This window comes from Octopus sinensis, linkage group LG1 (genome assembly GCF_006345805.1).
Source record: "Octopus sinensis linkage group LG1, ASM634580v1, whole genome shotgun sequence".
Lineage (NCBI taxonomy): Eukaryota > Metazoa > Mollusca > Cephalopoda > Octopoda > Octopodidae > Octopus > Octopus sinensis.
In genome coordinates this window covers 106517883-106532709 of record NC_042997.1, presented here as the reverse complement: position 1 = coordinate 106532709, position 14827 = coordinate 106517883, and the positions used below count along the sequence as shown (strand labels likewise).

General features: G+C 35.4%; 1 protein-coding gene across 1 annotated transcript in view; it reads left to right on the top strand.

Moving 5' to 3' along the window:
- The window catches only part of LOC115216762 (folylpolyglutamate synthase, mitochondrial-like), a 60066-nt gene extending 53021 nt beyond the window's left edge, over positions 1–7045 (top strand). The window contains exons 11-13 of the mRNA XM_029786329.2: positions 2687–2768; positions 5624–5687; positions 6688–7045. Coding sequence (XP_029642189.1) covers positions 2687–2768; positions 5624–5687; positions 6688–7013 — 472 coding nt within the window. The 3' untranslated portion in view covers positions 7014–7045. The remainder of the gene's footprint in view (positions 1–2686; positions 2769–5623; positions 5688–6687) is intronic.
- Positions 7046–14827: the final 7782 nt, after the last annotated feature.

Genomic DNA, 14827 nt, shown 5'->3' with positions numbered 1-14827 from the left:
AGCAACAACTGCAGGACTGTATGAGAACTCTCATAAATGACCAAAGAGCTGCAGAGGAAGGCTGGGCTATTAAAAATATCAAGAATAATCCTAAGGTCTTTTACTCCTTTGCAAAAACACGTAGGACCACAGTTTCCTCTATTGGCCCACTGGTTGACAGAAACAGCATTTCTTCACAGTGATGCCAAAGACATGGCTGAGATCCTGCAAAGTCAATACTGTTCTGTCTTCAGTGACCCTGATTCAGTTGACTCAAGCAGCTTTGCTTCTTTGAATCCTCAGCATGTCCTTTCCAACATAACCTTCAACGCCACTGATATCCTAGCACCAGTAAAAGAAATCCAACCTGATTCAGCAGTGGGTCCAGATAGGTTCCCTGCTAGCGTGCTGAAGGAATACAGACAGCAACTTGCTGCTCCTCTTGCAAATCTCTGGAGGAAATCAATGAATGGCGGTTTTATCCCTCAAAACCTCTCCCAGTCAGTCATTCCTATCTTTGAAAAGGGAAATAGATCACTCCCTGTAAACTACTGTCCAATCTCACTCACCTCACATATCATCAAAGTATTTGAGAGAGTGTTGAGATCAAGAATAACAGCCTTCCTAGAACGAAATCATCTCCTAAATTGCAACTAGCATGGCTTTCATGGTGGGAGGGACTGTCCAACACAGTTCCTCCACCACTTTGATGACATCTTAAATGCACTAAGTGAGGGCTCCAACGCGGATGTCATATACCTTGATTTCAGCAAGGTCTTTGACAGAGTTGACCACAATATACTGTTAAGGAAATTATCCAATGCTGGAGTCGGTGGAAAGCTACTTCAATGGATTAGGTATTTCCTAACAAACAGGACCCAGCATGTTGTGGTTGATGGCATCCACTCAAGACCAGCAAAAGTCATCAGTGGAGTCTCTCAGGGTACTGTGCTGCATCCACTTCTTTTTATTGTCTCTATCACTGACATTGCCAATTCCATTGAACATAGCACCATTAAAATATTTGCAGATGACCCTAAGCTCCAGAAAGTCATCAAGGGAGCATATGATCAAATGATGCTTCAATCAGACTTATGTGCAGTAACCCAGTGGGCATAAAAAAGGAATATGCAGTTGAACAAGGAAAAATTTGAGCTCATCCACTTTGGAAAAGGGGGCACACTCAAACAACCATATACACTACCGTCAGATAGTATCAGAGACTTGAATGTAACTGTCGACAGCAACCTTAGCTGGAATGTGCACATCAACAAAAAAGTCGATGTTGCCTGCAGAATGTACTCATGGATCCTTAGAACTTTTCAATCTAGGGATCATGAAACCATCATCCTTCTCTTCTCCACATTCGCTAGGCCCCCACCTTGAATACTGCTGCCCATTGTGGTCCCTCTACACAAAACAAGACATAGCGAGGATCGAAGTGCCACAAAAATCAATCACCAAAAAAATAAACAGTATGATGGAACTTGATTATTGTGCTTAATTTAAACAGCTGAAACTCTACTGTCTGTAACGTCGCCGTGAGCGATACATTATTTGCACCATGTGGAAAATATTCCACCAATATTATCTAAATGACATCGGTATTATATTTACAATTCACCCAAGACTAGGCCCCTGTGTAATGTGTCCCCTACAAAGGTCGAGATCACATCACATAAGAACATTGCGACACAATTTCTTCACTGCAAATTGTCCTGCTCTTTTCAATGTTATTCTGAAAGAAATTAAAGTAGGAAAAGACCCCACAACTTTCAGACAATACCTGGACAAATTCCTCCAGGATATACTGGATAAACCACCTACACCTGGATACTTCTCAACCAACAACAACTCTCTGCTTGAGTGGTCCATGGTGTCCCGAAATAATTAACTAAAACACTTTTCCAGGTGGTGCTATTGAGTTAGTCATGGCCTGGGACGATAATGGCCGAAATCAATCTAAGTTATCTAAATTATGAGCAGACCTAGACACTTTCTTGGTCCTCTCACCCATAATAGAATGAAATATCAAAGAAGAGGGGACTCGGTGCCACTCATTTCAGCTGAGTTGGTTGGAGCATTGTGAAATGAAGTACCATGTTCAATGAAAAAATGTGCAGCCCAGTTCAAGAATCAAATCCAGATTATGATCTTGAATGCAACATACAAACCACATGACCATACAGCTTCATGAAACTTTTATATTTGTTGATCTAATGTTACTCTTTGCATCTTTGGTGCTTGATCTCTGCCTGTTATTTTCCATCATGTCTGTTCCCTAAATGATGACATACTGCCACTTTGAGCAGTCCTTGGCAACTGTCTCCCAGGTATTTGTGTCAATGGAGCAGCAGAAGAGAGTGGTCTTGAACTGGTCCTGAAAACGGAATTTGGGGGCTCTGCATGGTCTGGTGCCTGAGGCCAACTTCACCTGCAATAAGGCTCTTCTATACCACATTTGGCCTGGACAGTCACTTCAGGCACTGGCACAAGCTCAGTCACTGGTTTCAGATCTAATACCTGAGTATATGAATTAATGCTGCCATCAATATAATGTACTTGAACTTTAGCTATTCGATAAATTTATATTTCACATCATATTAATACTGTTCTTTTTTTATTATTTCTTCTCTTTCTTTTTACTTTGTATCAAAGTATTTACTTAATCCAGATATCATAACTTAGTGGTGTTTTTCCTCAACAGATCAAGTACGAAGATGATCCGTGTTTTGATGTTCACTGTAACTGGAGGAAGGAAAGTGAAAAATCTCCTCTCTATTTTAAAGGTAAATTGTTACTCTTGTTTTTGTTTAGCCCTAACTCAGCTTTATTTTTGAGTGGACATAGGATCAGAAGTGTGACAGTTGTGAACATTGTCTCTGATTCAACCACAATATTTCTATGACAACATCTCTTTAAAATTTTTAAGTTGTTAGGTGTCGTCTGATGGATATTTGGCTGTTATTTCTAGTGTTAAAAGCACAGATGTAAGGATTCACTCCATTAGTAATAGAGAATAATAGATTATATGACAAGTAAAAGGGATTAAACAGTCCAGGCATATATCAATAAAGCACTCAATGTTTCATTATTTCATTTAAGAAAGCTTATGGCAGATTATCTTTGAAATGGAGCAAGTACTTATGGATACATCTTTAACCCTTTTGTTACTGTATTTATTTTGAGTTGCTCTGTATTTCTTTCAGTTACTTTAAATACAACAAAGAATTTAGTAAAATAACTTAGTCATCATTCAGCTAGTGTTAAGAACATAAATTGTGACTAAGTTTTGGTTGAAGATTTTAATTCAAAACTTATGAAAATGTGATGACCAAACCGAACCTGCTTTTTTTTTTTTTATGAACAGGTCACCATCCATAAACCCATTCCAATACAATGGTAAAGGACTAGATAAATAAATAAATGAATGGTGAATAGGAAGGTGGAAACTCCTCTCTCTCTGTTTCCCCCTGCCTGCCTACCTATCAGCCATCTTCCTGCCTACCTATCAGCCTATATTTCTATCTATCCATCTCCAGTGTCATGGAACCTCACCCAAAAAAACAATAACAATATTCTCTTCTCTACACTCCCCCTCAAAAAAACAAAACATCTAAACATCTATTTTATATAAATGAACAAGCTGTTTGTACATTCACATAATTCTATTTGACAAGTTCTTGAAAGGAATGAAAGCGCTAATAATAATAATGAAGAAATATAAAAGAATTTTTTCCAAAATTCTGACAACTTTTTTACCCAATAAATATATATATGTATACACTTGCGTCAGAAATTAATTAGCACTTCTCAAATTTCTACATTAAATAGGTTAAATCAATTAACCTTATGAGCTGTTCAAAACGTCTTACGCGATGAGAAAACTTAGTATGGTGTGATTTCGGTCCTTGCGAGGCGCTACCTATATCTATTAAACAAAGGAAGATTTGTCTGCATCCGCACTCCAAGTTGTTGCGCTACTATGTCAACATCATAAGGCTGTAGACTCTCAAACTGCTCTGCAAACAAAGTTACGTCATCGTTCTGCGCAACAGTGAACTCGCAACAAAGCAATAGTTCGAGATATGGCCACTAGGTGACAGTACATACCTTGAGTAAAGAGCAAATCAAGGGTGCTAATTAATTTCTGACGGTAGTGTATATATATAGCGAGAAGTTGAGGTTACAAGAGATAATGGTGTCATTCAGACACCATTATTATTATTAATTAATATTCTAGAAACAGCTGTAAGACCTTCTGTCTATTACACAAAAAATTCATATGTATGTATATATATATATATATATATATATATATATATATATACATATGAATTTTTTGCGTAATGAGATAAAAAAACCCAAGGCTGTATAGATATTAGAGCATTTATAGATAGAAAGTCTTACAGCTGTTTCTAGAATATTAATTAATAATAACAATGGTGTCTGAATGACACCATTATCTCTTGTAACCTCAACTTCTCGCTATATATATATATATATATATATAGTATGAGAGAGATAGAGGTACTGTAATAAAAATTGATTGTATAAAAAAAAGTTACAATAAAATGTTGCCATCTGTGTATCCTTATAAATTGAAAGGTACAATGCTGTAGTTTTTATCTAAGAGAAAATCTTTTCATGGACATGTGTTAAAAACACAGTGTATACTGGAGCAAAACGGCACAGCAATGACTCAGAAGAATGCCAAGCATGTTTTGCCCTACTTCTAGCTGGTCAGTGCTGTTTACCAGATATATAAGAAATGGTAGATAATACTTTCAATGATATTACAGAAAGCCTTTCAGTCTTTTAAAGCTCTGAATGCAATTGAAATAGCATTAAATTTAAATTTTCATCTGCGTGTCATATCTTAAATGTATATGTAGAATTGCATTGACTGTTTTTTTTTACATCCCAGAAGGCTTTTTGTAGTACAAGTGAATGCATTATTCACTGTTTCTTACATATCAAAGCATGAATTTTATTTTTCTAGCAACAAATGCTTGCAAGGCATTGGCAAGCACCAAGTAGACTCTTTGAGAGTCACTGCTGCAGCAATGTTCCTCTCATTCCAAAGCATAGCAATCTTCAATAAATAGGTGTTAGAATGAAATAAAGTTTTCAAACATATAACATTTATTAAAAGCAAAAGATTGCTGAAATCATTGAAAAAATATTAACAAAGGCCAAACTACACACAATAGAACCAGCAGTGAAAAAAGGCAAATGATCCAACTGTGGTATATGTTTAAATCTGTCAGAAATGTTGGAGATCTGTTGTAAACAAAGACAGCTCTTCAAAATGGGGAAAATAACTTAATCTGTGCATTTGAAAATCTAATTTATAGAATAACATGTTCAGAATGTGGAGAAAACTACATAGGGCAAACTAAGATATTCTTGATGCAAAGCATGACTTTGCATAGATTACAGATTCAAACATCATAGTACAGACAAATAGGACTCTGTGAACATATAAACATATGTGAAGGTTAGAAACAACCACATTTTGTGATGTTCCTCTTGTATTAATTTACTAAGAACAAATAAAAGACTTAAAAAATTTTAATGATAAAAGAATTAACATTTTGTTATGAATGTGATTGTCATATTTTTCTATTTTTGTTATAATTAGGAATGTTCATTTGATGTTGTAATTTTCCTGCCAAATCTTCAACATAATCCTAAAGTTATTGAAGGTAAGTGTTTGCTACCATTTAAAATTCCTTCAGTACTTGCTATCTTTACTCTCTCTCTCTCTCTCTCTCTCTCTCTCTTCTATCCCCTCTCCTCTATCTCCTCTTCTCCTCTATTCCTTCTCCCCTCCCTCATGCACATTCATACATCTCTCATCATTATTGTTTTACTGTCCATTTTGCTCTAGTTTGCATGAGTTGGGGGAACTTTATTAAGACAGACAAATACTATTATAGGTCTCTTTTCAGATTTGTGGAAGTCAGTAACCCATAAGGTTTTTTGTTGCTATGAGGTTGCTCAGTTTTGATAAAACTATATATGTAAAATCACCAAGGGATAGTGACTTCGCATAGATAATTATAATGTTAAAAAGTGATATTGCAGGGCATAGTATTTATTGCAGTGTAAATTTTGATATGTATTCTTTGTTTGTGGTGGTTGTTCTGATATGTGAAGTAATTATGTCATTGTACAGTTGAAAAAAAGACTAAGTTGTTAACTTCCTATTGATAGATGTTTTCATTTGCTCTGCTCATGGAATATGTGCATCTTCCACTTGCTATTTTTGGCTCTTTCTGTTATTCTCCTCTTTCCCTGTTTCTCAAGTATGTTATAAGCATTTTTCAGTCTTGTGAACTCCTGGAACTGTATCTATTTTGGGTGCAGGCTTGGGCACATTTTATATGGAAGACCAACAGTTATTTATACAACAAGACTCCCCCTTTTTACTTTATTGATGATTTCTAAACAAATGGCAAGGGGAGAAAAGGCATGACCCTAATGACTTTGTTGGAGTCACCAGAAGGAAATCAAAATACAACTTCTAACTACCTTTGGGACTCCAGCTCCCAAAGTCAATAAAATGAAATTGGCCCTAATGCAACTCCCTTTCTTGTAATCTTGGGAAGAATAAAGACAAATTTGACCTTTGTGATATTTGAATATGGAATGTAATTAGAATGTTTACTCAAACTTTTATTTTATTCTTAATATCTTGACTAGATCTCAAAGAATTAGCTACCCTGGAGAATATGGAACATTGCAGAGATATGCAGACTGTGTGGTACAACCTTCATCAGGAAATTTCTGAATGTCAGTATAAGTCAACTCGAAGAAATACAATGGAAGCTGTTAGTATTCTATGTCCTTCTGTCAATGATGCCTTGTATTGGTGTTCTTCAGATGTTAAAAACCTTGTGAAGCCCTCATACAAGTTGATTGGTGTTCCTGCATTACTCAGAGGAGCTGCTCATATTCAGCTTCTTGCAACTGGTAGTCTTCTCTTGGTGGGAAAGCTGTTATCATTTTTAAATACTGATGGGCTTTAAAAGTTATGATTTTTCAAAAATATATCTGATGTGTGTGTGTGTGTGTGTGTGTGTGTACATATATATATATATATATATAGGTGTGGCTGTGTGGTTAGAAGCTTGCTTCCCAACCACATGGTTCTGGGTTCAGTTCCACTACATGGCACCTTGGGCAAGTGTCCTTTGCTATAATCTCAGGCCGACCAAAGCCTTGCGAGTGGATTTGGTTGACAGAAGCTGAAAGAAGCCCATCATATATACATCTATATATGAATATATTTATATGTGTGCGTCTGTGTTTGTCTCCCCACTGTTGCTTGACAACCAATGTTGGTGTATATTTTTCCCCGAAACTTAATGATTCAGTTAAAGAAACTGATAGAATAAGTACCACGCTTACAAAGAATAAGTCTTGGGATCAATCTCTTTAAGTAAGTGTTGCTCCAGTATGAGCTCAGTCAAATGACTGAAACAAGTGAATGTGTATATATGTGTGTGTCTGTGTGTGTATATATATGTGTGTGTGTAGGGAGAGAGAGAGAATGATACAAATTAACAGATGAAACTTCTTGGGTTTTATATAGAGATGGGTTTGATTTACATGTATATATGTAAATAAAGAAAAGGTGAAGCAGACTTTCTCAGATTACAGAGTCAAATAATTAGAGGGGAGAAAGTGTAGTGTTACAGCTGTTTCTGGAGGCTTGGAGTTATTTAATAATGTTAGCAGTTGTAGTTCACCAAAAACTTGCAAAAATTTGATGTTTATTGGTAATTAAACTTAATTTGCAACATCTGTGCGTATTTATCAGCTTTGTTTTTGTTGATAATTCTTATCAACAGCTTTTTCTGTAATTGTGATTTGAGGATTTGAGAAGACATACAGCAGTATGCTAAAGATCAAAGTGAACAATGCAAACACTTTATAATTTAATAGCTTTTAATGAGATACCTGTTAAACAGAAATTTATTTAATGAAAATTTAATAACATCTAATCATAAGTAAGTTGAATTATGCTAAATACAACTAAATTGAAAACCTTTTTCCTCTGGCTGTATTGGCAATTCTGAAAACTTTGGGGTGTGAATTTTACATGAATAGAAGCATTTTTTTTAACAATTTTTATCCTGAAAATCACCTTCATAAATTGCACAAGTGGGCAAATTACATGGATTTTTATATTATATATATATAAAACATATTTTACATTTATTTGATATCATTGTATTGGCACATGGTTTACAGTTTCATTTCTGGAAGTTCACTTGGTATACTGAAACTAAAACAGCTAAGCAAACTGGTTTATTTTTACTTTATTCTTATTCTTCAGCCTTCCTTATTGTTGCTGCCCCACATATATGTGATGATATAATTTAGTCAAATTTCATTCAGTCCCACTGTTTTCATTACCTTCACCTTATCTCTCTGTCTTGAATTCTCTCTCCTTCTCTCCCATCTATTAATCTGTCAATCTTTCTTACAAGAACAACTTTTAATTTCTATTCTAAGTTTTAAATTTCACCCCATCCAATCTCTCTTAGTCTATATGCTCCTGCAGGTACTTTCAATTTTGGTTGGAAATTTCCAATTCACCTCTCTCCTAGAAATCTTCATGGAGGACAGTCTATTTGTGCAGTCTGAACTAAATCTTGTTTCATATCCCTCCTGCCCTTCACTACCACCTAAAAGGAGGTTTGAGTGCATGTGCACATGTTGATGTTCATGTATGTTTGTTTACCCTGCTCATGTATGAGTCTGTTCATTGGAGAACTATGAGTATATATTAGGTCATCCCATAAATAATGTGGTTTTTTTCAATTGCATGAACTAAAAGTCGCATGGAGATGGGATAAACTACCTGCATCAACTTGCTTTAAAAGCAGGTAGTAATTTTAACTTGTATTTATTCTTAGTGCAAATTTTGAAGAGTGCAGTTTGATTTTAAGTTATTTTTTCAACGCTCTAATGGAAGTGACAAAGGAGCATGTTCGGCATATTTTGCTTTATGAGTTCAATGAAAGCAACAATGCAATGGAAAGTACGAGGAATATTAATGCAGTATATGGGGATCGGACAATAAGCATAAACCAGCATCAATGGTGGGTCCAGAAATTCTGAGCTGGAAACTATAGGCTAGAAGACAAGCCTCATGCTTGAAGATCTGTAAAGCTTGGCGAAGATGTCGTGCAAGCCCTGGTGGAACAAAATCCCATCATAACTGTTGAGGAACTAGCAAAGAAGCTTGGATTTGATCATTCAATCATTTATCAACACCTGCGTGCCATCAGAAAAGTCGGTAAATTGGGTCCATGGGTTCCTCACAAACATTCTGATTCTAATCATGTGCAGTAGATGGATATGTGCTCTTCTTCACTCTCACAGCTCACAAATGAACCTTTTTTGGACTGAATAGTGACTGGTGACAAGAAATGGGTTCTCTATAAAAATGTCAAACACCAAACATGGTAGGGAAGGAAGAAACACCGGCACCCCAGGTTAAAGAAGGTCTTCACCCATGTAAGATGTTGTTATCTGTTTGGTGGGATATGTAAAGTTTGGTCCACTTTGAACTTTTAAACCCACACCAAATGATAACAAAGGAGATCTACTGTGAGAAGCTTGAATGGCTTAAGTCAGTGCTAGAAGAAAAACGATCATCTTTGGTTTCAAGGCGAAAGGTGTTCTTTCTTCCATCAGGATAATGCTCAGCCACATACAGCGAGGATGACATTCCAAAGGCTGGAGGAGTTTGGATGTGAAATGATGCCCCACCCACCATATTCGCCAGACATTGCTCCATCTGATTATCATTTATTCTGTAGTCTTCAAATTTATTTGGACGGAAAAAGTATGAATTCTGTAGAGGAGGTCTGAACAGTACTGGAGGAGTATTTTTTGTCATGGACAAGTGAATTTTGGAAGAGGAATCCTGCAAGTCTACAAGATAGATGGAAAAGCACTGTAGAAAATGAAAGAGTATATTTTAGATTAAAAAGAACTTTGTTTATTTTAATTTTGAAAAATAAAAGAATAAAAAGATTTATTTATGCTGATAAGTATATACATGTCTGTGTATGCATAGAGATAAACATATAGTGTACTTGATGACTTTTACAGCCTGTGAACTGTTTTTACAAGTGCATAATATATGGGTACATGTAATGCATGTAAACAGCCTCTGAGCTCCACATGCCTGTCTCTATGTGCAATGCATTGTTCATGTACACACTATGTATATGGGTGTATGTTTATGTATACATATCTACAATGAGATGCTGGTGATGTAGAAGTATGTATTAGCATGGCTTGTGGCCACTTCTGCATTGCCCTCCTCCATGCTTGCATATTCATGGAGGGTTTATGGGACTGAAGGAAACTGTAATTGTAATACATGCTGCAACCTGTACCTGCATCTGCTTACACTAAGCCAAAGGACCCACTATCTTTGGGTAAGTGACTGCTAACATCTTTTCAGGTGCTTAAAACCTCTCTACAACTTCCCACTCAGTCTTTTCAGGATTACAAGCTAAAAGCTGCCACAATCAGCATTGGTATAATGAAAGGTAGACCTGATGAAATTGTTGGAATGCTTGAGTAGACGTGTGCTGTGTGCAAGAGGTACGATGGAGAGCAACCTCAGCTAGATTGCTTGTGGGCAAGAGACATAGTTACAAATTCTTCTGTACCAGAAGCAGTAACAGGTTAGATGGTATAGGTATTCTTTGGACAGGGAAAGGTAACTGAGGTAGCCAGGGTATGTGATAGGATTGTTAACCTAAGATTAATCCTGTTTAATGTAATAGAGTCATTTATCTCTGCATGTCAGATTTGCAGATATTCAGAGAGACCGTTTCTATTAATCCCTTCAGCAGACTACCTTGATGATGATAGACAATGACATTCTCTTCATGGCAGGGAACTTCAATGGCCATGTTTGAAAACGCTCCAATAGTTTTCATGGCATGCACAGTGGCTACGGTTTTGGTTCCAGAAACGAGGAGGAAACAAGGTTGTTAGAGTTCTGTGATGCAAATGCTTAATTGTTTGCAACACCAACTTCAAGAAACTTGCCAGCCTTCTGGTCACTTATCAATCTGATGGGCACACAAGCCAGATTGATTTTATCCTTACCAGAAATGGGGACAGGCATATGCTCCTGAATGCAAAGTCTTTCTCAGGTGAAGAATGTATAATTCATCATAGTGGTTAGCCACTTCGGATTTAAGGACAGAAGGATCTCAAGACACAAACCAATATGGAAAAGGAGGCTATGGAGGCTCAAGGGTCCTTTAAATAGGCAGAGATGTCCTTAATGAAGCCTTTGATGAAAAGGAGGTAGAGATGGAGATATGACACAGGATAACTGAAAGTTCTTACAGGGTAATCTACTGAGGGTGACAGACCAAATCTGTGGTTGGAGCAAAGCTTCTACCCGACCAAGGATGACATGGTGGAGGAAAAGTAAGGTCTACAGGGCTATAAAAGAGAAGAGATGAGCTTGGAAAGACTGGAAGAATTGGGGTAGCAAAGAACCATAGCTAAAAGAGAAGCTAGATGTCAGGTATAAGGTATATCTAGTTAGGGCAGAGGCAGAAGTGTTCATCCTTGTCATTTATTAATTGTTCTTGCCATTGCTAATTTAATAGGAAAGTGTTGTCTAATTAATGTAAATGGTAACTCTTTACCAACTGCAGAAAGAGTAACTCTTGGTATTACTATAGTTTTTTTTTTATGTAGTTCTTCAGTTATAATTTTTGCCTTAAGAACTTTTCCTTAAATGGCTTGAATAACTAAACATATACAATTACACATGCCATTAGGTTGGTCAGTTGTATGTAAAAGAATAATTATTGCATTAATCTTTAATTTTAAGATGTGTGATGGTAAACCTGAAATATTTAGTGTATTTAAGTACCCTGTCGTAAATTCTGAAGGGAAATCTTGATACAAACCTTCATCATAACTAAAGAGAACCCTGTCATATCCTGGAAACAGTTTTAGTATTTCCCCATTGATGAGAACAACATCAATATTTTTGGGTGCAGAAAATCTTTCTGGCTCTAGAATGCATTTCTATATGATGTTTCTATTGAAAAGCCAAGGAAATGAGAGTCATTGAAATCAGGAAAATGTTACATCCTGGAGTATGATAATTTCACCAGTTCCTTCTACTACAGGACCAATTCCTATATGAAGTATAAAGTTGTTGGACTGAATTTGGTTGTTTGAAGCCATTTATATTCACTTTTAATGTGTAAACTTGTAGGCAATTAATCTTTTCACTAAAAGTTGATATTACAAATTTATATATTTAAAAAATCACATAATAGCAATTTCAGCAGAATATTTTTTTCTAAAGACGCTAGAGGGTCGTTTCTACATTTTGCCCTCAATTTGTTTATTAGCTTTCAGTTTTTAAAATATTTTTCTATCTGTAAATAAAAAATACTTTGTTATCTGATAATGCAAACTCTAAAGAAATAATAATAATTTTTTTTACTATATTTTACTTTTTCAAATAACGTGTATAATTTTATAATACAATATCTATGTTTTGAAATTTTGGGATAATGAGTTTTTTTAAGAAAATAAAATTAAAAAATAATATAACACTAAATATAAATGTTTTAGAAAATTTTAAATAAAAGATGTTAACTTGAATTTTTTAAAATTTGCCATAAAAAGCAAATATAGCCGAAATTGCGAGGATGATCCGGTTCTTGACTGAGGATAAAAGGCTTCAAATGACCCATCCTTGTTTTTTTGTATCTGGATGTTTTGTTGTCCCTTTTTGTATCACCTAGTTGTCCGTATGTTTTGCGTTCTTGTCCCATTTTGTATTATATATATATATATATATATATATATATATATATATATATATATCTCCAGCTTCAATTCTTATGAATATTTTAGGATTCTGCACCTGGATTTTTCATTCTAGTTCATTTCTTTAGCAGGCAAAACTTCTATTATTATATTTAGTTATATTTACATTTATAATTGAAAACAATGATACTATTGTATTTGTTTAAATATAGGCACAGGAGTTGCTGTATGGTAAGTAGCTTGCTTACCGATCACATGGTTCTGGGTTCAGTCCCTTGGCACCTTGGGCAAGTCTTCTACTATAGCATCGGGCCGACCAAAGCCTTATGAGTGGATTTGGTAGGCGGAAACTGAAAGAAGCCCGTCGTATGTATATATATATATATGTGTGTGTGTGCGTGTCTGTGTTTGTCCACCCAACATCACTTGCCAACCGATGCTGGTTTGTTTACGTCCCCGTAACTTAGCGGTTCGGCAAAATAGACCGATAGAATAAGTACTAGGCTTACAAAGAATAAGTCCTGGGGTCGATTTGCTCGACTAAAGGTGGTACTCCAGCATGGCTGCCGTCAAATGACTAAAACAAGTAAAAGAATATGGATTTTTTCAAACTTACGAATTTTGTTTGTACCTAAAATAACAAAGGATTAATAGCAGCATATCTGTTACAAATAAATATAGTTTTAAAAATTGTTTATTATACCATAATGATAGATTCTAATTAAACAATTATTAAATATTTCTTTTAATGAGTGAATTTTTTTAATTTTAATATGTTTTTGTATGTACATATTTTAATACATAAAAACAAAAATTAAGATGAAATCATAAAGAATCATAACGTTTTCATGCTTAATATTTTTGGACAGAGTCTTTTCTGAAATATTTATTGGTTTCAAATAATATTATTTTATTAAAATGACAAAAACCTTTTGATTTCTTATGAGTATCAACTTTTTTTGTCACTTAAAGCCACACATTTTTTTTTGTAGCTAATATTTTTTAACAACGTTTCATAGAAATAACTTTATCTTCAACCTGAAGAAAACAATCCACAAACACAAGACGCACTATATACAGCAAATATCCAATGAAATAAATTACCACCAACAGGCTATTACCCAACGCATTACACACCCATCTCAATACAAACACTAATACGACAAAAGACTGCATCATACCTTATAAAAAAAGAAACTGACGCAATACAATACTGGGAAGAGTTTGCAGACTCCCAACAACAACAAAAAACACAATATTGCACACACCCCACAGCAACACGGAGATGTAGCAGGTGATGCAGAAGAAATTTGCCTGAAACCACCAACTGTTAAATAATAATAGAAAAAGTAATACAAATAGCCACAAAACACAAACAAAACAAAAAACTGTTTTCAGTTTTTAAGGAAGCTGACATATATAACAAAGAAGTCATAGTACCTAACGACTACGAAGAAGAAGAAGAAACAACAAAAGCTGTAAAACAAGTGAAATCCAAACTAAAACTGGAAGAGCAACGAATCATGATAAATGATGGCAAGAAAAGTCCCTTCATGGCAAATACTGGGCTAAACTAAACGCAAATGAAATATACAAAGCAAAATGTCAACAGCGGCTGAGAAGCTCAGGACTCAAAGCAGAGACAGAAGGATTTTTAATTGCGGCATAAGACGAAAGCCTCCCCACCAGAAATTATCAAAAATATGTTATGAAAAGAAATACAAGTAACTGCAGAATATGTGGAGGTGGACAAGAAACAATCCTGGCTAAGAAGGAATATATTCACAGACACGACAGAGTTGGGATTTATATACACTGGAAGCTATGCCAATTCTATGGAATAGCAGAAAAAAGATGGTATAGGCACACGCCAGAAAAGGTAATAGAAAATGAGAAAGCAAACACACTATGGGATATGCCTATACACACAGGTAGAAAAATTAAGGCCAATAGGTCGGATATAGTTGTCAGAGATCAGCAAGACAAAATGCTTTCTAATCGA